This window comes from Branchiostoma lanceolatum, chromosome 5 (assembly GCF_035083965.1).
Source record: "Branchiostoma lanceolatum isolate klBraLanc5 chromosome 5, klBraLanc5.hap2, whole genome shotgun sequence".
Taxonomy (NCBI): domain Eukaryota; kingdom Metazoa; phylum Chordata; class Leptocardii; order Amphioxiformes; family Branchiostomatidae; genus Branchiostoma; species Branchiostoma lanceolatum.
The window spans coordinates 10,247,753-10,275,450 of NC_089726.1; the positions used below are offsets into that span (position 1 = coordinate 10,247,753).

The 27,698-nt window shown below is 38.8% G+C and overlaps 3 protein-coding genes across 12 annotated transcripts in view; 1 reads left to right on the plus strand and 2 right to left on the minus strand.

Moving 5' to 3' along the window:
- Positions 1 to 10,177, minus strand: part of LOC136434985 (inter-alpha-trypsin inhibitor heavy chain H3-like) — a 40,960-nt gene extending 30,783 nt beyond the window's left edge. For 3 of the 7 annotated variants that reach the window (XM_066428131.1, XM_066428132.1, XM_066428130.1), the window contains exon 1: positions 6,040 to 6,103. In XM_066428131.1, the coding sequence (XP_066284228.1) occupies positions 6,040 to 6,080 (41 nt within the window). In that variant the 5' untranslated portion in view covers positions 6,081 to 6,103. Of the gene's footprint in view, positions 1 to 6,039; positions 6,104 to 8,271; positions 8,368 to 10,073 lie in introns of those variants that run through there. The other 4 variants (XM_066428138.1, XM_066428134.1, XM_066428133.1 and 1 more) reach the window with 4 other exon arrangements.
- On the plus strand, positions 100 to 22,903 carry LOC136434991 (sorting nexin-5-like). 4 transcript variants are annotated; one of them, XM_066428143.1, is made up of 17 exons: positions 103 to 250; positions 4,523 to 4,723; positions 11,745 to 11,846; positions 12,939 to 13,008; positions 13,575 to 13,610; positions 16,103 to 16,163; positions 16,396 to 16,471; positions 16,895 to 16,978; positions 17,566 to 17,586; positions 18,074 to 18,148; positions 18,357 to 18,387; positions 18,578 to 18,662; positions 18,779 to 18,818; positions 18,910 to 18,996; positions 19,459 to 19,548; positions 19,923 to 19,988; positions 20,186 to 22,903. In XM_066428143.1, exons 1-17 carry the CDS (start codon positions 164 to 166, stop codon positions 20,339 to 20,341), a joined length of 1,368 nt encoding a protein of 455 aa, XP_066284240.1. In that variant the 5' UTR covers positions 103 to 163; the 3' UTR covers positions 20,342 to 22,903. The 4 variants fall into 4 exon arrangements, with proteins under 4 accessions (XP_066284242.1, XP_066284240.1, XP_066284241.1 ...); XM_066428145.1 differs by lacking the exon at positions 13,575 to 13,610 and having other exon boundaries at positions 100 to 250; XM_066428144.1 differs by lacking the exon at positions 17,566 to 17,586 and having other exon boundaries at positions 120 to 250.
- On the minus strand, positions 22,826 to 27,683 carry LOC136434994 (uncharacterized). Its single transcript, XM_066428150.1, has 4 exons — positions 26,163 to 27,683; positions 24,529 to 24,609; positions 23,992 to 24,101; positions 22,826 to 23,540 (listed from the first exon to the last, which is right to left on the minus strand). Exons 1-4 carry the CDS (start codon positions 26,258 to 26,260, stop codon positions 23,296 to 23,298), a joined length of 534 nt encoding a protein of 177 aa, XP_066284247.1. The 5' UTR covers positions 26,261 to 27,683; the 3' UTR covers positions 22,826 to 23,295.
- Positions 27,684 to 27,698: the final 15 nt, after the last annotated feature.

Below are 27,698 nucleotides of genomic sequence, written 5' to 3' on the forward strand. Positions count from 1 at the left end.
AAATTATGTTGAGCCTGGAAAAAACCCAGATTGAAAGTGTCTTACTTATACTTTCCTAAAATCCCACCAAGCAAATGCTGGGACGAAAAATCGAAACATTTTCCGTGACTCGCCACCGTCCCATCCCCACATCTGCTTGAAGTTTCCCAAATGGTACAGTCCCATGCGCAGTGTTGTCCTATATCGGTCGGTCATTGCGCAGGAAGGGGAGGATCAGGACGTAACCAGCCGACTGACATCCAGCAAAATGGTAAGATTTACATCAAGATTATCTCTATTATTCTCGCTTCTGGAGACCCGAGACTGTGTCAAACTAACATTTCCACAGCAACCTTTCCATTACCATGTCTAGACAAGCCTGGAGGTGTGATAGAATGGTTTCTTGTTTGTTTGTTTGCAGTTTCCTTTCGCGTCTCGTGACCGCCCCCCTCCCACCCTTCCTGCTGACCAACTTCCTATATTTTACACTACGTGGACATTTGGTTGACAAGCCCAATCCAGTACACAAAATACAATCGTAAGATTACCAGTTTATAAACTACAAGTCCTAGTTTCTAACCTGTGTGTATGCCAAATGATATAGTGAATAGAAGAAGTTAACATGAACATAATTGCCTTCAAATCAAGTGTGAAAGATTTTTCAATATAACGGTATCAGTTCAACTTGAGGTGTCCTTCATCTGACACTTTTCAACTCAGGGTCTTTCAAGAAATTTAACAATGCAAGTATATGAAATCTTGATTTTGAATACTTAAAAATATCAATTAAATGTTAACATCATGCAACATATAATACTATAGCATTCAGATTATTAATCCTCATTAGGATAGTCTAACAAGCTTATGGGGTGGGGCCCCTAGAGGTGATGCATAATCATTCACATTTGATTATAGTGTATTTGCAGATGGATATTTTATATAGTTTACTATCTAGTATCAACAAAATGTTCAATGATATTAGCTTTATAACTGAGGAAAGGTCATTTTGCTGCCCTACTAAAGGACTCAATTTGTTGTTTATGCATAAAATGATTAACAATAAATACTATGATGTACTGTTCTTTTGACAGATTTCAATATCATTGGTTTGATTTTGAACCAATTTCCTGTCCCTGTGAAATTGTACTTCCACAATCACTATATATCTGACTTGCACTCAGTCACATAAATATTGTACAATAGTAGTGAAGCAGTTAGATAAATATTACATGCCTGCAGAGCCTGAAGCCATTATTTGTAGTCATTATCCCCAAGCCCCATATCTGATAACAGTCATTTGTCGTCTACAGATAGAAGAAAGATGAAGCTCAAGGCCATATTGGGCTTTATCAAGTCCCTGCAGAACACATCCGATATTCACATTGTAGCTGCTGCAGTACCTTCTGTAGATAACCTTGAGCATAGTAATTTCAATTCAGTCAATTTGTATCTTGGAGGGATTATTTATGATCAATGATACAGCTTTAAATTAATTCTAGATTTGATGTATCACCCTTCATTGTCGGAATGTGTCTTATTGAACTTGCTAGTGACATACAAGGATACAAATGTTTTCTTCAGTTCAAGTGATACTCCTCTTTCTCAAATGCTCTAACTCACATCACTACATATTTATGTTTATTTATTTGTGTATGTATATATATTTACATATACCATCAAGAGGATTTATGTAATGATTCCTATCAGTATCACAGTCATCAAATTCAGATGTTATGTTATGATCATATCCTCTTCTAGATTTTGCTTCTTCTGTGTATGTCCAGATGTTCTCTTAATTTCATAACCATCAGAAGAGCAAATGGCAAGTTGGTAGATAATTGTATCATTCTTGATGATCTATTTTTATTTCCTCGTGATATCTGCAGTCACATACATTGTATCTGTAGCTTTTGTTGTAAGGTACAAATGTATATACATTATCGGCATTAGTAAGGTGAAACTTTGACTTGCAGCCTTGAAATTTGCATATTAAATACACAATGTACTGTCCCCGTCAGGTCACAGACACACACACAGGATATGAGGCTTCAAAAGACGATTTATGACAATGTCCTTTTTATATGGCAGGGCTGTGCATTACAGGCTCATTCCAGACTTCAAACTGCGAGGGATGTGATAGACCCAGACACTGTTATGAATAACACTGCATCACAGAACATAGTGCTGGGTAGTGCTAGAATCATACTCACAAGAGATAAGCAAGACATTTTCATGTATGTGGCAGGGTAACAATGCTTGCTTCTTTTCTAGTGTGACAGAACATGATTTTTAAAAAGCAAGGTAACTAGTCTAATGCTTGAAAAAATTACTATTAAGATTATGATATTAGTCACATTAATTATTGAGTGTAAAGAAGCACAAAAATAATGCCATAATCGGTGGCTGGCAAGGCTTCTTGAGCAGTTGACAAATTTCCTCTTTTTTTTTCAGGAAAGACAACATCTCAAATGATCTATCACTGGCATCTCAGTTTCACAGCATACAAGTAACATGTATGTTGTAAAAAAGAATTTAGTCAATGCGCAGAAGCTACTCAGGTATCATATGTACCCCTGGCTTTAGGTGTTAAGGAACTTTGAGAGTTTTGATGGATGGAACTGTCCTATAGAATTGATCAGCAGTGGTCCCAGAAGTGAGCCTGGAGGTTTGCTGCTTATGGATATCAGGGTTTCACTAGACAGGTAATCCCCCATGGCAGCACTGCCACCTGAGAACTGCAGATAAAACACAGACTAGGCTGTCCTCTGACTACTAATAAGGATGAGACTGTTAGTTGTCAGCTACAGATGTAAATGTACATCTTGTCAAACTGTAAAAAAATCTCCTTCTCAAGTATAGTGAAAGGAGAGACATAGTCTACTAAAATGATGATTTCAACTTAAATGCTGTTTTGACTATTTGTATCTTTACATATGTATAGAATGTGCAACTGCAGCAGCTGGTTCTGTTAGTATTACACTGAATGGCCCGTGACATATAACCGTGAGGTTAGATTCACGTTATATAATTCATGTCAAAAAGGAGGAATCATTTTATGTCTCCCCCCCCCCCCCCCATGCAGAAAAATTGGTTTAGAATATGTCGGTGGGAGAAACAAAAGTTTGTGATCTCCTTTGAAATATGTTTATCGTATGACTTTTTGATATGAAAAAAAAACTACTGATCTCAATTTTTAGTGTATAATTTCCCTTGATGCTTTCTATTGTAACGCCTCATGATCATAGGGCATCATCTTTATCTGTCAAGAACAAAAACTACCTACAAGGCAAGTCATGACCCCTTCTGATTGTGAAGTAGAAGATTTAAGGTAATGTGCATTGAGACAGACAAGCCAGTGGCTAGGTCAGATATCACACGAGACAGTAGAATTAGCCTAAGACTGATGTACATGTATTTTTAGTCCCATTACCTTTGAAATTTGTTACCAAATGATGGCATCAGTGTCTCTTGCATACAATGCCAATGAGTGTCTCCAGTAGACTGCAGTGTCATTGATTTCACTGTCTCCAGAGATTTGGGGATGAAGGAGGCATTAGTGCATAATCATTACCAGTTGTTTATCTCTCAGAGAGCAAATGTCACTCACCAGTGCCAAGATCTCACACATTCTCATTGATCGGAGCAAATGAGAAAAACAGAAACTAGAAAATATGACAGCTAGATGATAAAAGTTACGAAGAAAAGTGGCCGTTAGCATTGCCTGGTACCACACGTAACTTGTGTCTATTGATTGCTTTTGGTACAAAGAGAGTGCAGGAAATTCTTCAGGGCGAATGTAACATTTCTGAAATTGAAATTTGAGTATCTTCAGGAGCATGTTTCTTTAGATTAGTTAAACCTTCAGGCCGTGATGAGATGCTTCAATATTGTGATTTGTACACGAATCCTTCACTGGATGTTGAGGGCAGCACTTACATGTAAGTGATAAAATGGAAGTATGTACAAAGTGGTGATGCCTTATCTTTGTAAAACACCTGTATTTGGAGTGGCTTATATTCTACTGACAGTTATTTGTGCTGACTTCTATTGCATCTTATCCAAGTCTGTATGTACTTTAAAGGTCATCTACATTGTTCATTCTAATAAATGGAGCCCTAGAGGCACATTTACTCTACAGTCCTAATAATTATGTTGTCTCTGAAAATGGGAAAATGATATTTTTCGCAAGGAAGTTGACATGATAAGCAGAAAGACATTAAGTTATAAGAAGAAAAATTGTTGATCAGATAAAGTAAAAATATTGTTCTAAGTTAGACCTCCAGCAGGTCTGTGCCTGTGTGATTTGTGATTATGACAGAGACATAAGCCTCTGAGAAACTTTGATACACTACTAGTACATTGTATTATGGTAGGGATGTGGCTTCTGTCATATATCAGTGTTAGCTTACCAGAAATAACATGTATTTATGGTTTTATGTATTGCAAATTATAATGTATTTTATAAAGCATAAGAAAGGTGTATCAAAACCAGTATTCTAACAGCACAGCACATTAAATTTCTCGCTGAAACATATGTTTTCAGGACAATGCCACAGACGAAACCAACACCAATGGAACAGCTGATGTCTCGGACTCTCCAGAGGCCGACCAAGACACGCCAGAATCCAGCGGACTGCCAGAACCCACCCTTCCACCCAAACCGTTTGAACCCGTCTTCACAGTTAAGGTGACAGATGCAGCCAAGGATGGGGAGGTGGTGAAATACAGCTTGAAGACCGCAAAGGTGAGCTTTTACCTTCTTCCTCTTTATCTGACAGCATGATTGGTCAGAACTTTATTTGCATTGGTCAGAACTTTTTTTCATACTGTTTGCATTCATTTTGCACAGTCTGTATGTTGAACATATTATCCTACCGTGAAGATGAAAGTAGCAAGCTGAACCAGTTGTTACACTTAGCAGACTGAAAGTTAAAGTTAACCCCAGTGTTTAGCGTATGATTACTGTGCTGAAGCAACCCTGAAACAAGTAGGATAAAAAGAGACTTTTTAAACCCCGGGTTGGAAGGCAGCCAGAAGATATCTGTGCTATTTATATCTTGTCAGTCCAGCTCCCTAACTCCAGGGTATCCAGTTCTTCTGAAAGGTAATCTGTACCAGGAAAGACTGATGTGTACCTATTACTGTTAGAAGCTAGGCTGAGCCCCTAACTCCTCAGTGCACCACAGAATATTAGATCAAGCTGGACCTCACACGACTTATACAAGACACAGGACAGGTACCAAATGTTGGCTTCTCTACAATGTTCATGTGTGTAAAAGGTAAAAGGTAAAGGTAGGCCCATATCCTTTTAGAGGCGTATGGGCAGTGGATGGATATCCACTGTGTCTAGGGCACGTATTTGAAGGCAGAACCTTCCACCACCTTTCACCTCTCTAAGTCTAAATAAAGTTAGGTATCCATTGTTACACCTGGGTGGAGTGAGGAGATTCGTTTTGCTTTTACCAAGGGTACAGCATGGGGGTATGTCAGGGGATTTGAACCCAGGACCTCTTGGTTCTGGGCCAAACACCCCAACCACCACAGGTAAGTATTCTATGAAAATGTAGTTCAGTGCAAGTGACTATATTTCTATAGGTCCTATCAAATATAGAGCTGTTATATACAAACTGAATGCAAGTTTAGAATCTCAAAGGCAAATAAGACATAAACGGCAATAGGTGGAAGACATTTTGTGGAAGGCAGGTTTGATTTACAAAGTGTCAACATACCATCAACTTTTCTCCATAAGGATTAGACCTGTAGGGCCCTAGGCTAGGGTACCTTTCATGAATACATATTTGTTTATGTTCAATCCCTTTGGATGTCCCCCAGCTTAGAGTGTGACACTCCAAAAACAAACAGGTGATGTCCCCAGGTCCTTATAAGGACAAGCAGCCTACTTGTACAGCAGACCAGAAAACTGAATGTTGATAGGCCTGATAGACAAAAACTTGCCTGACCTGCAGGTCATAAAGGAATAACATCTAATTGGTGTAATTAAAGGATGTGTGCTAGATGAATATCTGTACTCAGTATAGAGATTTAGGTACCTATTACCACCTGTTATTCAGAAGAGTACCTCCTACCTCTCCTAATGACATTCACATCAAGCCGTCCTGGAACATGGTTTAACATGCAGTATAAACAATTATGAAAGACTGTATCAAAGATCAAATATCATCAAATAACGCTTTAAAGATATCATAGAATAACATTTTGAATAGATTTTAAAGTGCATGATTTGATTTTGTATTTATTTTTGGTTTGCTTTTTATTACATATTTGGAACACGTGGCATTGTACATAACTCAGAATCCTGGGAAACCCGCAATTTTACATCATCCATCTGTACAAAGGTCAAATCTCAGAAACAACCTCTGCCAATATCATGTTAATTCCACTAGGTCATCCCTCTGACTGTAGTAATCTCTCCTGCAGCACTTGAAGGTATAGAGCTCCGGAGGATTTCCTGAGGTTCAGTAATTACTGCTGTAAATTTCCACATGTATGCAAAGCTAATGCTCCAGGGTCTTTCTCATACTTTATTAAAGAAATATTTTTAAAATTATTTTACTATTTGACTTTTTCTACTTATTTTGTCCCCATGCCCAGTATATGTACATTTACCTAGATCTCAGGAGTCAAATTATTTTCACCACAATGGGTCGTCCAGGAGGACATCTGTAATGTCCAGTCTGGAACCTAAAGGCATGTAATGCCATGGACAGTGCTGGTCAGGTTTAGGTAATGCAATGATATCAAATTTACATGGTTAATCCCTAGTCTAGAAGAGGAAGGTAGATTCCCATCTGTATACTGCAGACTGTAACTGAGAGCTCAAGGACAGATAGTATCTATACTGACCTACATGCAGACAGTAACACAACATAGATCACCCCCACATCAAAGCAACATGGCACCATTACCGTTTGGCCCAAATGGAGAACTCTGCTGGAATGGAGAAATCTAACCCAACTCAACACAATGTTCCATTTGAGATGAGTGTTAGCAGAAAGCTTCAAGCCGTTAAAGGATTAGAAGAAATGGCAAGTGATTTCTGGGACAAGAGATGTGGCTGTGAGGTACATTGCTTAGAGATTCATTCCCCGGCCATGTTTCTCTCAGCAATAAAGCAAAATGACTACCATTTAGAAGCTCTGTCACTAGTGTGAGTCTGAGATCATAAAGTCTGTAGACTCCCCAGGTACTCGTTTAGTCACTGACGAAAGACAGCAGATGCTGTCTGAAACGTCTGACCATTTCCATATTTCATCCAGTTTCTTGAGTAACTGTTACCTTGCATATCATATCTTATTACCTGGATGTCTAACCTTCATCAGCATGTCTGCAGACTCTAGTCTAAACATCAGCCAAACAACTTAAGTTGATGATGCAGTATTGAACATGAAGGCAGAACCATCTTGAGTGTGTGTTATCTGTTTCCCAGCACACAGTGAGCAATGTCATGAAGACCGCAATACTGTATGCGTGTATTTAATAGTAATCAGCAATTCAGCATCTGAAGTCAAGGTCCTCATCAACTATGAACATCACACTTTATCATTGAATATTGTTCTTTTTTTACAGCCAAATAAATAAGATCAAATCAAATCAAATCATGGAAGATGCTGCTGACTGGGCCCCAAACAGGGGCTACTTCAAAGATTACTAGATTGCCCCGAGACCCCAGACTGTTTTTATGATCTTGTTTTATTGATTAAACATTGTAGGATGAAGCTGCAGATGTCAAGATCTCATCAACATCACATCTATGGTGTCCAATAACAGGCTGAGATTTGGTTACATCCCCTTTCTGCTAGAACAACCAAATGTTCATAGACAAAGAACATCATTACACTGTAAATCATACTTTTGCATCTTGTATCATATTCCAATTATAAGATCAAGGGTCATACAAAATCAATTTTGTTCCCTCAAAGGTTGTTCATGATGGCTTTTTGTGGAAAGTGGGCTTTGCCCATGAAGCAAACTGACCAATAAGATTGACAACACAATGAAAAGAGGAATAGATAGAGTCTATCTGCTCTTGATGTGTTCCAATCTAGATTCTTGTTATCCAACAGTGTTGGGAACCCTCAGACCTATTGCAGGACAAATAGCCTTTCATTGCTGATAGTTTCGGCCCAGTTGATGGAAACCATCTGTCTGTTCTGGATGTATTGCCCATGTCCAATATCCTGACTAGCTCACTTCTTTCCTGTCAGGTTTAATCCCCCCACAAAGGGCTGTTTTACATGCTATTGGTTCAACTCCAGTCTGACACTTCCTCACCTTGAACCCGGGGTCCCAGATTCAGAGTGTGGGGCGTTACTCGATACGTTACTTCCTCCTCTTGGGCTGGTTTCCCTTTTACACTTGGCCAACCTCCTGTGGGAAAAACCACCCACAGAACGCCTTTGTTACATCACTGGTGAGGAATGGTTTGATGAGAACCTGTGATTTAGGTGCACACCTCACTTCTTTAAGGAGATTATGATTTCTCAAATGATACCTGTCACCTCAGGGTAGCATTTAAAATCTAGGAAAATTTTTTTACACTTAACTAACTACAACCATCATGACATTGAAGGTTTACAAAGTAAATATTAAAAATTTATTTTTAGATAATATTTTCAATATTTCTGGGGGATGCTGCAGTCCATAAAGGGATGAATCCCATTAGTCTTTTCCTAGAAAAATACAGCTATTTATAGGTAAGAAAGGGCTGACTCTTTGCATAGACTTCTATTTTCCAGTACACATATCAGTTCTGCCCCCAGGCTATGCATGTGGTAGGTAATGCAAATTTGTAGGAAGGGACCTACATTTGAACTCAGCCCTGTAAGTAGAGATGTTCCTCTCCAGAGCATCCTGAATTATGTATGACATGTTCATTCACATCCTCTCAAAATTCTCTAGGCTTAGTCTTTTAAATGTAAATCAACAATGTACCTTTTTAAAGTATGATTAAATGTTACAATGATGTCTTTATCCAAGGTTATTTAAAAGGGAACAATTTGAAAGTTGACGTATCCAAGGTTATTTAAAAGGGAACAATTTGAAAGTTGACTTTATCTGTCTGATGATTTTAATGGAAGGCTTCTACAGTTTACATAGCAGGGCAATGGATCTCTGAATCCTCTTCAAAATGGAAATCCAGAGGCCTTGTGGTATCATTGTCACTAACCAGCAGACCTTAAAATGTACAGCTGGCCAACTAAAACAGCTACATTGTCTGGCTTTGTGTGTGTTCACCCAAGTTGTTGGAAGGATTGGAGGGGGGTTACAGAGACTTGATTTTCCAATTTGGAATGTTTGGTGGGAACAGTGTCCAAGGATACATGTGGTAACCCCTGCTGAATGTGACGTGGTTTCCCCTTCTTCAATTGAATTTCTACGGTAAAACTAATGGACCATTGAAAACGTCTTGTAGACCAGCAACATGTAAACTGTTTGGCCGCTCCCCTTTATGTTTGGATACATAACAGGTCGGCAGTGTTTGTACAAACTCTTTACATGCATATCAAAGAACACGCCCACAGCCGCCCGGCCAGTATTCTATGACTTTGTAGTGATGCTAAAAACAAGGACGCCGTCTGCCATAGTATTTTGGTGTTGACATGTTTAAGAGAAACAGGCAAACGCAGTGGTACGCTTGAGGTTCAAAGGAAATGATTTCTTTGAATCTTAGTTGGCCCAATACAAAAACATAATGAGTCGGCGTACACTGACCAGCACTGTTTTCTGTTGCAATTGATCGCTCTACATATACATGAATACTTCTTGATTGATCCCGACCACTTGTTGGAGTGACAAACACAATGAAAGGTTTTAAAGCATACATACATGTAGTATGATGTACAAGATGAAAATAAAATTTTGGACTTTTGAGACAAATTCTAATTCTTTGAATCTCTTATGATTTACAGACTTTTCTCTGTGACATTTTAACCAAGTTTGAAAACAAATGGGGTCAGTTATCGTAGCATTGGAGAGCAAGGATGAAAACTACATGTATAAGATTCATAAGAGATACATAATATTACCCTACCTTATGCACCCAATTGTAAAAGTTAAGATGTACATGTACTTACGTTTGCCTGCAGTACAACGATGATGAAGCAAACAGACCACCTACTCGGTGTAGCAGCCGATAGTGCAAAAGTAACTCGTAGTCTAAAGTTGATGCTATTTATATGCCCACACTTGTCAACATGAACCCAAGGGGGTCTTTTTGAGCCTGGGAACAAACCGTTCTTTTTAGGACAACTTGTTTTTTCTTGGTATTGATACCTCAATTCTTCTGGAGTATGTTTCTATGATGAGTCCGAATGAACTGTTTGTTAACAGTGACCTGAATTCCAAGAAGCCACATGTAAACATGAAATAGCTGATGTGACTGCTTGCTAAATGAAAGAAAAGTATGGGTTGAGTGGTTTATGGGCATGTTCAAAGTGGCCACAAAGTAAATGTTTTAAGATTTCCCCCTTGAAATAAGCTTTTGGAAGGGAAGTATCATTTATACATTGTTGTAACTTTGTTTGGCACTGATTATTTGTGGTAAGAGCGTACTAAACCAGCATGTCATGATGATATTGTACAGTCTAGGACAGAACATTTGCAAGTGTCAACTAGAATGTTGGTTTGCCCATTTTTTAAAACGTCATTGCTCTGTTTCTTATTGTGTGTAACACTATGCCTTTGTATATACATGTCATGTGTGTGTAAATACTCTGTGCTTTGACATAGTGGGATGATGTTCACACACCAAAACCTGAACCACAGTTCTCTGACATCAGTTTGGAGATGTTGTTTTCGACCCATTTTCCTAAGGTCTTTAGAGAAATCAGGTTAAGTTATTATTAACTCTGACATAAGTCATTGCTGCTATATCTATATATGGATGTTATGTAAGCATGAGTCATAAACACATTCAATACAGATTTAGGTACACTTATCAAGCACTAACAACATCATTATAAAATTGTACCTACAAATTTGTTGTAATTGTAGAACAGATGAGAATGACTGAATGATTGTTATAGGCCCTAAGGGAGCACTAACCCTATATGCACTCAAACACCACAAGAAAAAACATGTCAGGTTGTCTTACTAGTAACATTACCCAATATCAATGTTGTCTGTGCCTGTTTAACCTCACCTGAAGGAAGGAGAATAAGACAAGGCAGTTTGCTGAGGAAATAAGATGTGTATGCCAGTTACTCCATGAAAGCTGTAATTGTTTAAGATCTGTCCCCTTAAAAGGTACATTTGAAACATTGAGTTGGTTGAAAGTTGACCACCCAAGAGGACTGTTTTGTAGGAACTAGACTATTTACAGTATGCAGTCCTGTTGTATGGTTACAGTTTAAAAGGTTGACAACCAAAACACCCAGTAAAGTAACAAACAACACTCACAATGTATATGTCATGCATGTACATTCTAATGTACCTTAGGATAATATTATTTGTTAAGAAGCAGAGCAGTCAGACAGAAAAATATCTCCTCGTTCATTTAGTGCTTAATGCGTTAAAAAAATACAGACCCATTTTTACTTAGAATACATTTGCATAATTCATCATCAGTTCATGTGTGAAGAATTTGATCCTATCTGTAGACAGGCTTTTTTTTTAAATTATGGTGCCAAAGAAGATTTAATCTTACAGAGGTTAGTGTCCCTCCCTGATTGACATATTTTTGTTTCCCTGTTTTCTGCAGCTTTGTATTCTGATTGACACATTTGTGTTGCCCTGTTTTTGTGCAGATCAAGTCAGAGAGTGAAGAGTACAAGGTGGTGCGACAGTACGAGGACTTCGAGTGGCTGGAGCACTGTCTCATCACACAGAACGACATCGGAGGAATCATTGTAAGTCTCACAGCCAAGGGGGTCCCAAAATGGTTCTGAATTCCATTTCAGTGGCCGATATCTAAAAACCGAATGAACAATAAAAGAAATATACATATACACAGCACAGGAAGACAAAGACTAAGGATGAAGATTTGAAGATGTTGTTGTATTTTTTTAATTGTAAGTCTCACAGCCAAGTAGATCCAAAAATGGTTCTGAATCCCATTTCAATGCATATATGGCCCATATCTAAAAAATCAAATGAGCAATGAAAGAGATATGCACAGCACAGGAAGACAAAGACTGAGGACAAAAAAATTTGAAGATGTTGTTCTGTTTTGAGTGGTGATGTTCCGACACCCCCTAACTCAAGCCCTGACATAGGGGTGTCGGAACATTGGAACTTTGGAACATAGTGGTGTAGGAATATAGGGCTCTCCCTTGTGGGGTTGAAAAGGTGTACACTGCAAAACAACAGGCGGTACATGTATGTCTGAAGATGCATGATGGTTGATGTTTGTTACCGACTGAAGCTGCATGCACAAACACTTAGCCTCTATGATAGACAACAGACTGTAGACAACAGTCTGTAACTGACAGGTGTTCTAAAGCCTGCCGTAAACAAAAATGCCTGGTTATGTGTACCTGTCAGTCTTTGATTTCTGTTTTTTAAGGTCAGTTCTAGTTTCCCAGTAAAGTCATAATTGTTTGGAAATGCTGGGGAAAATGCAGTTCCCTTTCGATGGATACTTTCCGAAGTGACATTGATATCAAAGAAAAAAACACTTCCAAATGTGTTTTGGTGTCATCCTATCGGCTTTGTCAGCCAACGAGCTTGTGCCAGATGTGGACAATGCCCTTAAATTTAAAAGAGTATATCTTTCCTTGTGAAGCGAAGCCAAGACCTTCCCCAATGCTTAGCTTAGGCATCTCCCTCAAGAAAAAGCATTAGGGACTCTTCATAATGTTGACCAAAAATTCCTCACACTTGATATCCAGACACACCCCTCAACTTGTGTAGTTAGAAAGGGCAAGATGTTTCACTTGTTGTGTACAACATGTATAGTTAGTCCTAATGACCACTTCTGACATGTGTACATTGCCCTGCAGGTACCTCCACTGCCTCCCAAACCCTCCACAACTGCCCAGAGTGCAGAGGCAAGGTCAAAAAAGCAACTGGGTAAGAACACTTGATATGTTTCCGTAGTCTTTACCCCCTCCCCTAACTACATGTTTCAAAACAATAGTATTAATCATAGAGAAATTTAATTGCACCTTCTTCAAATTTGGTAGTTTTAATTCCGTAGTAATGGTTTGGATTACACAACCTTCCATTCAAGTTTCAATCAAGGCCTTGTTTTTTACCGGACATTGTCTGATAACAAAATAGGTGACAAACCTTTGTGTCTCACACACTAACCAAGTGTCTGTCAAGTCTGCTGTGTGTTTTGTGTTCTCTTTCTAATATGATGTTTGACTTGTCCTCTCTGTGTTTGTTGCTGTTTTATTGTGCCTAATCTGGATTGGAGTGTGAGACTGTGTAACTGTGTGCTTGACTGTTGTGTTCCAACTGTTAGAAATGCACTATGACATAGATGACTTTTTTCATCTAATCTTAAATTGATTGCAAAATCAGAATGCTGACTCTATTATCGCAGTAAATGATTTCAGATCTTCACACAGAAATCTTGGGAATAAGCTCTGAATCATCCCTGTCTAATCCCAGCCTCTCACATTCCTCCTAAGGCAACAAGAAAAGACATGGATCTGATGATGAAGAAGGTAATAACAGTTGTATCTTGATAAGAGGATGATTTTGCTTGGGTTTGATGTGTTATGATTGCTCTTCTCCCATCTCTGTATTGTTTCTCCTCTTCTTTCTCCTCTTCCTCTTACAGACCTGTATTATCAGCGTTCCCATCTTGCACACTCCCTAACCTTGAAGTTACAAGTATTGTTCATATCAGGTTTACACCATGACCTTGACTGGCTGTGTTGATTGGTGCAGAAAATGTTCTTTGTATACAGGCAAAGATTTAGGCCATTTAAAAGTTCAGGAAACATTTAAATAGATTTTGGACCCCCTTTGTATTACAATCACCGGGTTAAGATTGTCTTTGCTCCACCAGAAATGTTTTATTACATTCATGACTTCCTCTTGAATTGAGACTTAAAAAGGAGAGGAGTTAGAATTTTTAACTAAACAGCAACTTGTTCAATGTACATGTAAACTTCTCAATTTCTTTTTACTTTCCAGAGACGCTTGTTATAAATGCAAGCTTCACAAAATTTATTTGATTTTTCTTCAATTGTGTAAATCATCATGATGAGAGTTTAACAACATTGTAGTACCAACTTGCTCTCTTGCTATTTTTCTTTGCTAAGTGCCTTTTGCCATTTAAGAATTCTTTTTCTATTACTCATTTTTACTATATTTTCTTCTTTTGTATTCTGTCATCGTGGACAAAATATTTTTGTCTTTTTGATGTCTTCAGTGCTTTTTCCCCCCTTTCTTGTTTCTCATTCATCCCCAAAGTTGTTGTTTTCGTTGCATGTTGTTTTGGGTCCCTTGGTTGTCTGTGTGTGCATTCTGTCTTGCCATATTCTATATTTGCCAGCATGCCATCCCTGTGAGGTGATGTTGTTAGTTAACAATTTCTTTTGTGGTCACTCAAGCTTTGATCAATGTTGGCTCGCATGAACACTCCTCTTTACACGTTCACCTATTACCTTTACAAGGTATGCAAATAGGCATAAGTTATTCTATGATGTATGTCAAATATGATTAAAGAGTCCCAACACCTGTTGCGTGTTTGGTAAGTTCCTATAAAGATTTATCATGTTCAGGAGTTAAGCTGCAAAGACTTTGTTTTCTACCCGGTTCGTGTCAAGGTGAAAGCAATAGAACTGTTGGCTGAGGTACAAAGTGGTTTGTTTACTCTTGTTTGATCCTAGTCAAAACTGTTTATGTTTGACAGCGGTGTGTAAAGACAGTTTGCTGTCATTCTGCCCCGTACGTGAACCGGGCTGTTCCGTCCCGGTCAAGTGACGCTCAATAGCTCTGAACGTATGCTTGTTGTCGCTTAATGGGAAGCATAAACGGAGGGGGATTGTGGCGGTGTTTCTGCGCCGGTTGAGAAGAATGCTGGTTAGGTTTGCTGAACCACCTATGGAGAACACACACACCTACAAAGGACCGGTCTGGTTAAACACAAACTTGGATATTGTCACAGCAGAAAAGCTCTAATGAACTTGATGGCATCTTTCCAACAGGAAAGATGAAATCAGACTCCACTTGCTAATTGTGCTTGTTGTTTCCTAAACTTGTAAAAATTTTGATAGTTACTTTCATGTAAAATTTGATTTTTTGATTTATACCCTCTTATTTATGAAAATTCTACTAATAACAACGGGTGAAGTACATGTTTGAATTAAACTTAGCAGAGGATGATGATAATGTTTGATGTAACAAAAGCTAAAATGTTTGTCCCTTTCAGTGAAAAGTTATGATAAATTGATTTTTCTGTTGAATAATACAAGTTATATGATAGTATTTCAAGTAATAAGCTTGTATAGACCTTCACAGCATGATCAAATTGTTTTTATTTGTAATGTCACTTGATAATAAGTTAATTTGTATTGATAATATTGAGACATTCAAACATAAATTGCTGCCATTGCCATCTACAGATTGGAACACAGAGAATTCAGTAATTGAGATTCCTGCTGTTTGAGTTCCACATTCCTTCCCAAACAGCAGTCTTCAATCATCAGTAAGGGAGAAAGCAGTACTTATGTCATGAATAATGACAGAAGTGATCAGTCATTGAAGGGGGTAAAATCTGCCTTTGAAGTCTGCTAATTAATGGCGCTGTTGTTAGACTTGCACCCTGGAGTCTAGCAGGTTCAGCACTCATGTTAATGCTGAATAAATACATGGGTCTGGCCTTAGTCACATCTGATGTTAAGGTCAGGTTGACAGAGAGTTCTACCTGCAAAAGATGTGCAGTGATGCATTGAACGTTTTTACTCCAAATAGCACACACCTTGCTTCTGTTACATGTGCATTGTACTATACATGCATATGTTACTGGTTCTTGATCCTATGGTACATTCAAAGCTCCTTTGAACAACATGAAGAATCAAAGCATTTGTCTTTCTACTGTGCATCATTTCTTGGTAAATCATGGGATATTATTTAGTTACTATTTCATAGATTTCTGATACAAACAAATATCTTCAATGTTTCTTCTGTTCTGCTCTGTTCTGTACAGGTAATGACATTAAGTTGGTGGTTGGGGATGAGTTTGAGAAGGACTGCAGAAGTCTGGAGAAGTGAGTATATCTGATTCATGTATATTTGTGTGTACCCTTTAGTTCAAAGGACTTTTTATGTAGTAATATCCAGTATTTGATTAGACTGCTACTGTGACTTAGGGGTGGGCAGTAGTCTTCACACCATAGTTTAAGCGGCTCTGTGTAGTAGGTCTACCCTGCAGCTGGTGAGTCTTCTACATTTGTACATTGTACTACAAACAGTGCTCACATTCTTGCTGTTGTATTGCAGGTACTTACAGCTGGTAGTCACCCACCCCATACTGGGTCAGGATGAATCCATTACTAAGTTCTTGACAGTGAGGGAGGTGAGGACTGATTTCATTAAATCGTACATACATGTAATTATATTGATTCTCTTGTTGTAACGTTGATCGGTTCCAAACACAAGAGGTTGACTTACCAAACTTTCAACCAGTCATGAGTGGTCACTCTTTGAGGCCATATTTTCCATGGAGCCTTTAATAGGCTGTACATTATAGCCCTCACAAAAGTCGTGGAAAGATAGTGTGGGGGCTATAATGTATAAGGCAAAATACGCTCCCCAAGAGTTGCCATGGCTATCTTTCAACCAGACCTCTGACTGGCCTTATGACCAACTGCCTTTTCTGATTTGCTGTTTTACACTTAAGAATTGAAATGATTGTTGTCTCGTTTTTGACCAATTAATTTGTAGTGGACTCCATTGTACATGTATATGAGTTTATTTATATTTCTTTTCCTTCTGCTAGGCTCCCACAAGAGCCAAGTTGAAGAAGAGCATCTTCAGTAATCTATCCAAGTCTTTGGGCGAGGCAAGAAAAGGGGGACACAAGGTGAGATATGGCACTTTACTGCTAAAGGTTCACTTCAAAGTTAGGGGGAAGATGGTTGGACGGCATGGCAAACACTTGCAGACTGATTCTGTGCATTCATCAGAGCATCATGTTCATGTGTTGTAGGTGATTCTGTCTTTCCTACCTTTTACTGATAGTGCTCTGTAGTGAACATTGTTTCCAAGGGGTAACATTTTCAGATAGCACTGATTGTTAACTGTCAACACAGTAATATTGTTAACAGTTGCCCTTTCTGGTCACAGAACAAAGTTGAGTATTATAGAGGTATCAGAAATTGTGCGATACCAGTTATCATCCACAAAAGTTACAGACCATTCACTAGTAGTTTGACAGAAGAACCAATATTTCATTCCAAGAGTTAAACATGTTGTTCAGATGCATTGTGATTTTGATACATCGGAGGAAGAATGGTACCTTTCTGTTAGTTAGGAATTTTCACCCTGTCTTATTGCTTCATAACTGCACATTCACTACTTGTACAATGATGATTGTGTTTGTGACTCGGTGTTGTTCCTCAGTGCTAACTGCTTCCTGCTTCTTTTCCCTTTCCTGCTGCCTATGTGTAGATGGTCCCTAAAAACATGCCGGTAACTTAAGACTGTAGACGTTGTATAGTAGATAAGGTTTTTTTAAAGGCTTTATCATCAAAAGTTTATGTAGATGAAACTTTGATGTAAAGCATTGTTTGTGTACCCATGTAACTATTGTTGTCGGTGGTAAGAATTGCTTGCAGAACTTAAAATGTATGTGCCAGATAGTAGTCTTCCTCTGCTTTGGTTAATGCAAATAAAAATGTTTCTTGATGTGTAGAAAAAAATACCACAGAGTGAAAAGATATTGATGTACATTCAAAACTTCAAAGAAAAGAAATTACTATTGCGTTATTTGTATTATACATATACTATAAATGAATTAAACTTTGCTGTGATTGTGAAGTAGGGAGAAAATAAAGTGTTTGCGATAGTTTTTAGTTCGCGGTTGAAACAAGGTGGTAGGGGTCCAGAAGACAGACATTTTTGGTTTTAAGTCCGTGCTGAATTGTTGGGTCATTTGTCTGTCGTCTGTCTGTTTCAGGATGTCAATGAGTTTTTCCAGAAGGAAAGAGACACGGTTAACGAGGTTTCTCTACAAATGAAGGAAGCAAAAGAGGTGGGTGTTATTCATAACATAACAGAAGCTAACATAACATAAGAACTGGCTAGTCTCAGGAAGTCTTGTCTTTGTTGCAATCAATATAGCAACTTGCAGCTTTGAAACATGTAAATCATGTAGTATCAGAAGAAGACTTTTATACCATACATAGCAGACAATGGTGCTGTGATGAAGGATTGTTAACATCTTCTCTTCTTATTTTCAGAATTATATGAAGATTGTCTATGGAGAACAGAGTGAGTAAATATTTCTCTCCAATTTTTTGTGTGATTAGTGCTTTTGAATGATCATGAATGTAAAGAGAATCCTAATACAAGAGTTTTGTTGTGTTTAGGACTCAACTCTTTATTGTGCTCTCAGCTAATAGTAAATATGTTTTACGTGTATTAAATACAACTGACAGTAAAATTTAAACTGTCCCTGCAGGGGTAGCTGTTGGGTTGTCCCATCTGTCTACAGCTCTGCACTTAGGAGGACAACTACAAGAGGGCGCTGATGTAGTAGTCAACAAGTAAGGGCTGTGTATGATCATGAGTGTGTTGAATCATTTCATTGGAATGCTTTGCTTTCCATTATGTACCTTTAAAGGATGCATTTTCCTTAACCGCAAATTTTCTTGTTTTACAGACTTTTCACACAGTTTTCAGAAGGATTAGAAGATGCAAAGGTATGCACCATTCCATATGTGGTATATTTGAAGCATTACATATGTAGATGGTTGTAGATCATGACTTGTATCTTCTTCCCTGTCCTTGCAGCAAGGCCTGGAGGTGATGGCAGTTAATGATGAGAACACCTTAGGCTTCTCCTTAGATCTTTACTCACGATACCTGGAAGCAGAAAAGGTGTGTGGCCATCTTCCTTAGTCAAATACATTTGTAGATATAACTTATTACTTCAATGAAGTTTAGACATCCAGGAAATAAGATACGCAAGGTAACAGTTGCTCAAGCAACTAGATAAATTTTGGAACGGTAGATATACATGTAGCTTTCACTCTAGGAAAAAATTTGTTCTATCTTGTTACTGCTTGTGTGCCATTGTTGGGGGAAATATTTTCAAGAACAGAGTTTGTAGTTTTATTTGTAAGTGTATTTCCTTTAGGACAGAGTTCACTTAAAGACTTACAATCCCTCCACTTTCTCTTTGTAACCTAAATTTCAGATCATTTCCATTGATTATTGTTGATGCAGATGTATCAGATAGTTGTCAGAAGTGCCATCTTGTGATCCTGAAGTGAATGACAGTTTACATGTACATGTAGAGTTAGACTAAGTTATTGAACTGTTTTGCCCCTGATGTGACAGGAAATGCTGTACAGGAGAACGTGTAAGATGATGGAATTTGAGGCAGCCACAAAAGCTGTAGAGAAGGCCAAGCCACAGAAGAGACAAATGGTGAGTGCACTACATTTTGTACTTCATTAGGATAATACGTACATGTACATTTTGTACAAATGTTCACATTAAGCAATATGGTTTGTTCGGAAAAATGTTTAATGAATGATCCTGATTTTAAAAAAAGATCTGTAGGTAGTTTGGGAATGTATTGTAAGTACAGTATTTTAACCATTTTATGCAGGTAGTACATGTAGCTTCTACTCATACAGTATTTTCATTGGAAATGTGGGATATCATTAGGCTCATAGATGAATTGTCACAAAGAAGTCTCAGTATCTAGAAATGAATATGAGGGAAATCAGAATGTGTGGTGTTCTGTACATGTGCATGAGCTGTTTTAAGGAAAGTGTACCGTATGTCTGTGTCTGTAGGCAGAGGCAGCAAGGGACAAAGCTGAGAAGGAGTTTGAAGACATCTCGAAGGCAGCAGAGAAAGAAGTAAGTCATTAGACTGCTCTCTGAAGTTGCAAACCGTTTCTGAATATTTTGAAATGTTTTTCTATGATGAACTTGAAACGGTTCTTATTGTGCTGGGAAAGACCCCAGGCCTACTCTTTTCGATTAATTGAGGTGGGTTATTTTACGTGCTCAAGATGTGGCTCTCCTCATATGTACAGTATTTCCTTCCCTTCCAGTTGAAGAACTTCCACCATCAGCGGGTTCTGACATTCCAGGACAGTTTGGTCCGACACGCCGACGCCAAGATCAAGGCTGCCAGGGACACGTACGCGCTTCTCACCAAGTGTGTCACAGCACTCAAAACGCTGGACACCAACTTTAAACCTCTTTAAGGCTTAAATAGGGAACTCCTTAGTAGCAAAATACAGCTCACCCCTATGCATTCAACTTCTAGCCAAAATGTGTAATAGAAAAACATTGAAAACAAAACTAAGAATAAATATTGCCTGATAATTGGATTGACCATCCCGTATGATTGCACTGAAATGTCACCAGTGCTGTTTTCTATACAGTAGAAGGGGGTTGTGGTTTGACAATGATGTGGGTGCCAGACGTTGTACAATGCAGCATTAGTGTGCACTGAACACTGAACATCACAGATTTAGTATGTAGACATAATGAAGGGTACAGAGAAGTCTGTATCCATCAAGTGTTACTAGAACTGCTTCTTGAACAGAATTCTCAAGTGCTCTAGCACTACCATTGATATATATGCTCATTTGTTCTGAATAAGGGGAAATGTCCAAGCTTTTTTTGCCAAGGAGTATGTTTGCATGTAGTGCCTTCAGGTTCTTAGTTTTGTCATAAGAGCTGAGCTCAGAAAGACAACAACACAGTAGCAAAACACATCGATAGGGAATCAAATTCTAACACCCACATGAAATGATTCCTACTTGAGATTGAGAAGTATTGTGCAGATTGTTTGATGAAGACTTCTGTATAGCTGAATGATTCCAGAGTAAGTTACTTTTAGCTGCAAATTCTTGAGCTCATTCGTAAGCTTTGCACTGTGGCATGTGGAGGTCATTGTACAAACAAGTAATTTTCATGTCTGATCACCTGTGAAAACAAATTTACCATGATGTCAAAACTTAACAATTATTGAAAATACTTGTACATGTACATGTACCTGTAGTGTAGTGTGCTCTGTCGCGAGAAAAACAAGTTCAGAAGACCACTTATCAGTGAAAGTTTAAGTCTGAGCCAGAATGTAGTTAAAGAAAAGGTGCAATCATTGAAGACATTTGATATATATGGATAGAATGGCTGGTATGGTAACTGTTGAAATCTTTGTGCTAAAATATTGTATTGGCCGCCACTTTCTTTCGTCTTAAAGCCTTTTGTGAATGCATTCCTTATGTTATGTGCTAACTGTTGTTAGATTGATGCTTTGTAAAAACGTGATAGCTAAATGTTCAAATTATGGACATCTACATGTATGTATTCTTCATGATGATGATGTTGACTCTACAATGAAGCTAAGCTGGCATGGCTTTGAAATCTCAGAATAAAAGCACAAACTTATACCCAAATTGGCAATCCAAAAGATGGATGCTTTAGAAAAGACAATAGAAGAAGAGTATTTCTTGAATGTTTGAAATTGTATATTGCCAGGTGTCTAGATTTAAAATCATTCTTGGATCACAAAGTTTTTTTTACACAACCAAGCATTTCGGTCACCATCTGTCACCTCCCTCTGCAATTATGACTGGTTTTACTCCGCACTGCAGTAATTAGCTGTTGCTGTGAATGAAGTATGTTATCACCGTTGCCATGAGGAAGGTGACAGATGGTCATCGATGTGGTGGCAAGGTAAAAACACTTGTCGTAAGTACTTTGTAATCCAGTGACTTACCTGATGGAATTACGGTAACCGTATTCATGGGTGGAAATCATTCTTGATTCAGTACAATCAAGCTTTGAGGCTTTTGAAAAATGTCTTGTATTCCAGCCAAAGTAACTCTACAGCAATTTGGTAATTTTGAATGATGTGCAACTGAACTTTATCTTGTCCAAACCCTTTGATAATTATTTGTCGAGATGGCCCATTACGCAGCCATGTGTAGTTTGTTCATCAATTTTCTACCTTCTGTCAGAACATTATTTTTAGTTTATTTCGTTAAATTTGCACTACTTGGCCTTGGAAGAAACTTTCCATAGAGCATATCTCCAGTAGATACAAACATATCTGCAAGTCGCTTCAGACGATATGTTCTGATATTTCAGTTATCATAATTGTACAGATAATGCTAAGCTGGTATTCCTGCTAAGTTCTGTAAGAATAAGTTCTTAAGAAATGAATGTGATTCCATGTTATTTGCTTAATTGTTGCACCTGTAAATGTAACTCTACACATTGCTCTGAAAGAAATATTATATGATCCTATTTGTTAAATCTTTAGTTATGTTTTGCCAGAAAACAATTACATAGATGTACTTCCACATGTATATAAACATTGTCAGGAATGGTAACTGGAATACAAGTACACCAGTCCTGGTGTTAAGTCTGGAGATAGCTGTAGAAGGAAAGACCAATGGTAACGACTGGAAACAAATACCTGTTCAAGCCCTTAATAGAAATAAACTTTTACCCTAGAATTGGACTAGGTGAAATGAATATGATTGAGTTCCATGTATTCTTGCTTGACGCTATTTTGCCCAGGATACATTTTGCTGGAGAAACAGACACTTTTTTGTCAATTATGTCAGGATGAGTATAGCACTCATCTCCAGCTACTTATGTCATGTTTGAAGACTAAGTTGATTATGTATGATTGTGAATGGCTATTGCTTCAAGTAATGCAAAGGTTATCAGAACATGTTTTATGACTTTTATTATTGCTGTAATAAAGAAAAATTACAATGATGAATATGACACCTGTATTGCCAAAAGAAGACAGTGTTGTCTTATTGCCTCTTGATTTGTGTACAATGAATTAGGATTAGGTTTACTATATGAATATATGCCCTTTTCCTTGCAGTCACTACTGATCCGTTTCTAACTCGTGGCGGTTCCTCGCGTTAATTAATATCCCCAGTAACCACTGAAGGTTCAGTGGAAGAGCCTCCATAGCAGGCTCTCTGATAATGATTACGGACTGGCTGCACAAACGACCCAGTACAAAAAGAAGTCCATGCAAAAAGTGTATTATAAGCCCCCAAAAAGGTACAGAGAGCCTGCTATGGAGGCTAACGAAAACTTAAATCTCAAAACGATGTGGAATGTCTTATATATCGATCTATCGTCCTTCTTTCGTAGGTCTGTACTACATGTTTTCTTTAATTGTTTACTTCGGTACAACTCCCCGCCTGTCACCGATGAATCTCTTCGAATTCTCCAGCGGAAGGAAGGAGACGTCATCCCCGGACCCACCCGAGCAGCAGTCCGCCAGCCCCGCCAACTCCTTCTGCAAGGCCACGATGTCTTCATTCTGGCTGTCTACTGTGTTCTTCAAGTTGTCCTTGTCCTTTTTAAGATCTCCCACATCTTGTGCCAGGTCCATGATCTCATCTTTGATGTCTTGTAGAAAATCTAAAAAGAAGAGAGCTGTGAAATAACAGGTCTCCCCCAAAAATGTATTTTATGAATGGTTTTGAAATGGTTCCCGCGTGCTCGACTTGATCATATGACTTCATATTTGACACCTTTAACTGCGAAGAACTCAGAAAATGTTTTGCATGTTTTTGTGTGCTTCACACCATTCCACTAGAGCTACGACCTAAAATTTCAAAGTGTCTAACGAGGTTCATAGATAACTTGTCTTGTCACAGTGACGAAAAGTAGTGGATGCTACTTGAAACGTCTGACCGTTTCCAAAATCATATCCAGTTGCTCGAGTAACTACTATTTGGCGTAATGTACACCTTTGTCACTTGTTAGCGATGGCATACGTGTATACATGCAGCTGACGTTCACTTTATGCACGTACTTAGTGTCACAATATAATCTCAGCCTGTGCTACTGTTCTAGAGGTCAAACCTACCTCGATCTCTCTCCAGGTTCTTGATCTTGTCTGCCTGCAGGTCCACTCGGACTTCGAGAAGTTTGTTTCCGGTCTCCAGTTCGTTAATCTGCTTCTGTTGCTTCTCAATCCTTCAGGGATTGCAGGAAGAAACAGTAAGCAACAATTTCTGACCGAAGACTAAATTCAAGGATATTTGTACATGACCCTCTCTTTTGGGGTTCCCTGTCTCTACTTTGTATAATAGCCAATACGTGTTAAGTTTCAATGTTCACTGTGCTTTTTACTGTTTTTGTTTTACGCTATCAAAGTGACCTTATAGACAGAAAAGGTAAATTCCGTGGAAAGATCAACATCAAGCCGACAAACATATCACCATGTGTTATCACTTGAACCTTGAACGAGAACATCGGTGTTATCACTATATCATCTGTATGAAGTAGGAAAGTCATAGCCTGGAGTCCAGCCGTGTTAGCTTCTACTGTTCGTGACAAGCGACCACTGGAAGCGGACCAAAGCTACAAAGGCTGCACTCCAGGCCAGGAAAACAACGCTCACATTTCCTCCAGCGTGTCCAGTCGACTGTCGTCTTGATCGGGCTGGTCTTCTCTGGAGGCTCCGCGGCTCTCTTCGCTCCTCCTGCGGGTGCGAAAACGGAACCACTTGCTGTCGGCCAAGTTCACGGTCAACAACATCGCCACGACCACGAGTAACACCGACCGTTGGAGGAAAGCCATGGTTCCGAAACCTAAGGAACTTTTGTAGTACGACCTCTCTAGTGGTGAAACTTTGGAGACTAAGATCTTTAATTAAGGGGTTTATATAACATCTACTCGAGTTACTCAGAGATTGATCGGAAATAGGATCGGCAGACATGTCGTGATTTCCTGGTTAGTCAAAGTAAGCGTGGGCCGAGCATGGCGGGCTTCCAACTTTATCAACCGTGATAATACTGCCTGGGCTGGAGTGAAGGGTTACCAAAACACCAGGAAATGACTGAAATGAACTTCGTCTGTGTCAGCTTCTGCAACTACTTATCCCTCCAAATGACTTCGTTCTGGTCGGCAATTTAATCATTGATAAGTGTTAGGCCCATCAGATACTGATGCGGTACACTGCGTGGAGTATATCAGTATATTTTCACGGTTAATTCCTCGCGTTTTTATCTTCTTCTCAATTGGTACGTCATTCTAGTTTTTGCCCTTCACTATACCCCCTCCAACACACGATAACCTTTCTTAACTTTAAGGGAAAACATCCTGCTTGGTCAGTAACGTACAGGAAATGTGGCGGGGGTTTCCCCAAGCTCATCAGCTGTGCAGGTTCACCCAAAGGAATGTGGTCGGAATAGAACAAATCTGCCGTGTCATTGTGACACTGCAAGAAGTGGAGAAGCATCGTTGACGTGACTAAAGCAACAAATCATCCATACAAATATTTGTGTTTTTTTACCCCTATGTGTCTTAGGACACAATTTTTTGATAGCAACCCTGTTGATGACATGTCTTCCTAGCGTTACCCATTATGCCCTTCTCTCTCTCTCACTTGCCTATGTAAAACAGCAGCTTATGTCATTTATAATATTCTAACTTGTAATCCATCGTGTTGTACCTGTGTCACATTTGTTGTGCCAGAAAACTAATTTCATGATGATAGTTATTAGTTTTTCGGGTGCATGAGAAAGACAAAGAAAATAGAGTGAATTGGCCCAAAGAGAGAAGCCACCTGGTTAATACAAGTTGGAAATGTTGGAGCAATATCTATATAGAACAGTAGGCCAAGTCCTGTAGTTCCAGCCACACCTAACTGTAAACTCTCGTCCAACTCAATGGCTTTCCTCTGATCGGTTGAACAAATAAACTGATAGGAAAGTTGTGAAGAGCTAGACATTCAGAGTGCATTCAGACAGAACGTTATTTGATGTGATGTACTCTGAGACCTACAACTTTTCCTCAGCGGGAATGAAAGCCGGCATCATTTGTGGATGCCATCCTCCAGCCAGAAGGATGAGTTGAGTTATTCTTAGCACAAGTTAGCAAATTCAATACTTTTGTTAAAATCCAGGCGAAAAGAACTGGCTCTGGAAGAAAGCCAGCCTTTCTGTCACTTAAACAGCTGACGTAGTTTGCTTTTCATTAAATCCATGAGAGAAGGACTGGGTTTGGAAAAAAGCCAGGCTTTCTGTCACTTACACAGTTGATTCTGTTTGTGCTCCACTTGAGCCACTCTCCACGAAACGCGGGATGTGGTACCTGGTTACTATGATCACCCTGTGCCAGGAGAATAACATGTAGAGACTATGGGGATTAACATGAAAAAACTGTTGGAGCGACCTTTACTTCGGGTTCATTTTGGCAATTTCTGTATGCGTAATACTCTTTTTAGATTTTCAACTTCAAATTCTTTTTGGACTCTTTCATACACATCTTTCTTACTCATTAACAACTAAATATTGTTTATTTTAGAACAACAAAGAGAAAAGTTACAAACATACATGTACTAATTTTCGATGTCTAAAAGGCAATCAAATTCACTCCTTGTGCATCTCTTACCATTATCATAATTCTAGTTTATGTAGTACAAATTTTCCCAAATGTTAGACATGACAATGTGCTTGTTAACCTTTCCTCACCACAGCTGGCATCAGCCTTAACCTCCATCATGCCTCAGTAAGCTTTACTCTAGACTTCCAACCAGAAGGTCAAGGATTAGAGGTGACTGCCAATTGTTGCTGGGTAGTTGCACGGCTTATTCCATCTCTCCCTGATGCCCCCGGTTCAGTGGAATAACGAAGTACAAATACTCCTGCTCAGTCAACAGTGTAGAAGTAATGACCCCTGTGTTGCTTTGCGTCAGTCGAAGCTCAACCTGGGATTGCCTGTCTGCCTTGGAGCAATCAGTCTTGTGATGCAGATACTTTAGACTCTCTAATTTGCATCAACCACCAAATGTTTTGCATTGTAGACTTTAAGGGAAAATCAAGCAAATGTGTAGTCAAAATTAATCTTTCACCTGGCAGTTGTGTTCATGCAAAATGTATGTGCTCAAGAAATATTTCGAGCAACACCAAGTTTTTAAAATTAAGTTCTATGATGAGACAGAATTTATCTTGATTACGAAGTGCCAGGCAAAACCTTTTTGAAATTAGTCTAGTATATAATATACATTTTTGTATGCCCAACCATTATCCCTCATTGTTGAAATGATTCTGCTGATGATTTGGTTAAACTCAGAAACTCTGGATACGTGCGACTTCATTTGAGTGCACAGTCAAGTAGTAATATTTCGCAAGATGACTGGTTGCAACAAATCATCCCGAGATTCAATGAAAGCAAGTTTCCATGATTTCTTTGCACTGTTACAGTAATGTTTCTGATGTGTTCATTTCAGGCTCATACTGTGCTAAACTACCTATCCATTCATGGACTCTCTGCCAGTGTTTACTAGCTAGAGACCAACAGGACACATTTCTGGGGGAGTGTGTGTCTACTCGACTAGTCCCATTATTAGAAGGTTATGTTTTGGTCAGTGTGTGTGTGTGTGTGTGTGTGTGTGTGTGTGTGTGTGTGTGTGTGTGTGTGTGTGTGTGTGTGTGTGTGTGTGTGTGTGTGTGTGTGTGTGTGTGTGTGTGTCCTTCCGTCTGTAAACACAGTAACTCAAGAATGCCTGGATGGATTGTCTTGATACTTGGTATTACATGTAGGTTGGTAGGTCTTCTTGAGACCTCG

Bases quoted from the DNA above. Each gene is read 5' to 3' on its own strand.
- LOC136434994 (XM_066428150.1), bottom strand. From the start codon at position 26,260: ATGTTATTCTCCTGGCACAGGGTGATCATAGTAACCAGGTACCACATC. The intron at 24,610-26,162 runs GTAAGTGACAGA...TCGCACCCGCAG, and splicing joins GCACAAACAGAATCAACTGT to GAGGAGCGAAGAGAGCCGCG. The intron at 23,541-23,991 runs GTAGGTTTGACC...TCTTCTTTTTAG, and splicing joins GAACCTGGAGAGAGATCGAG to ATTTTCTACAAGACATCAAA.
- LOC136434991 (XM_066428143.1), top strand. From the start codon at position 164: ATGCGCAGTGTTGTCCTATATCGGTCGGTCATTGCGCAGGAAGGGGAG. The intron at 251-4,522 runs GTAAGATTTACA...ATATGTTTTCAG, and splicing joins GACTGACATCCAGCAAAATG to GACAATGCCACAGACGAAAC. The intron at 19,989-20,185 runs GTAAGTCATTAG...CTTCCCTTCCAG, and splicing joins CGAAGGCAGCAGAGAAAGAA to TTGAAGAACTTCCACCATCA.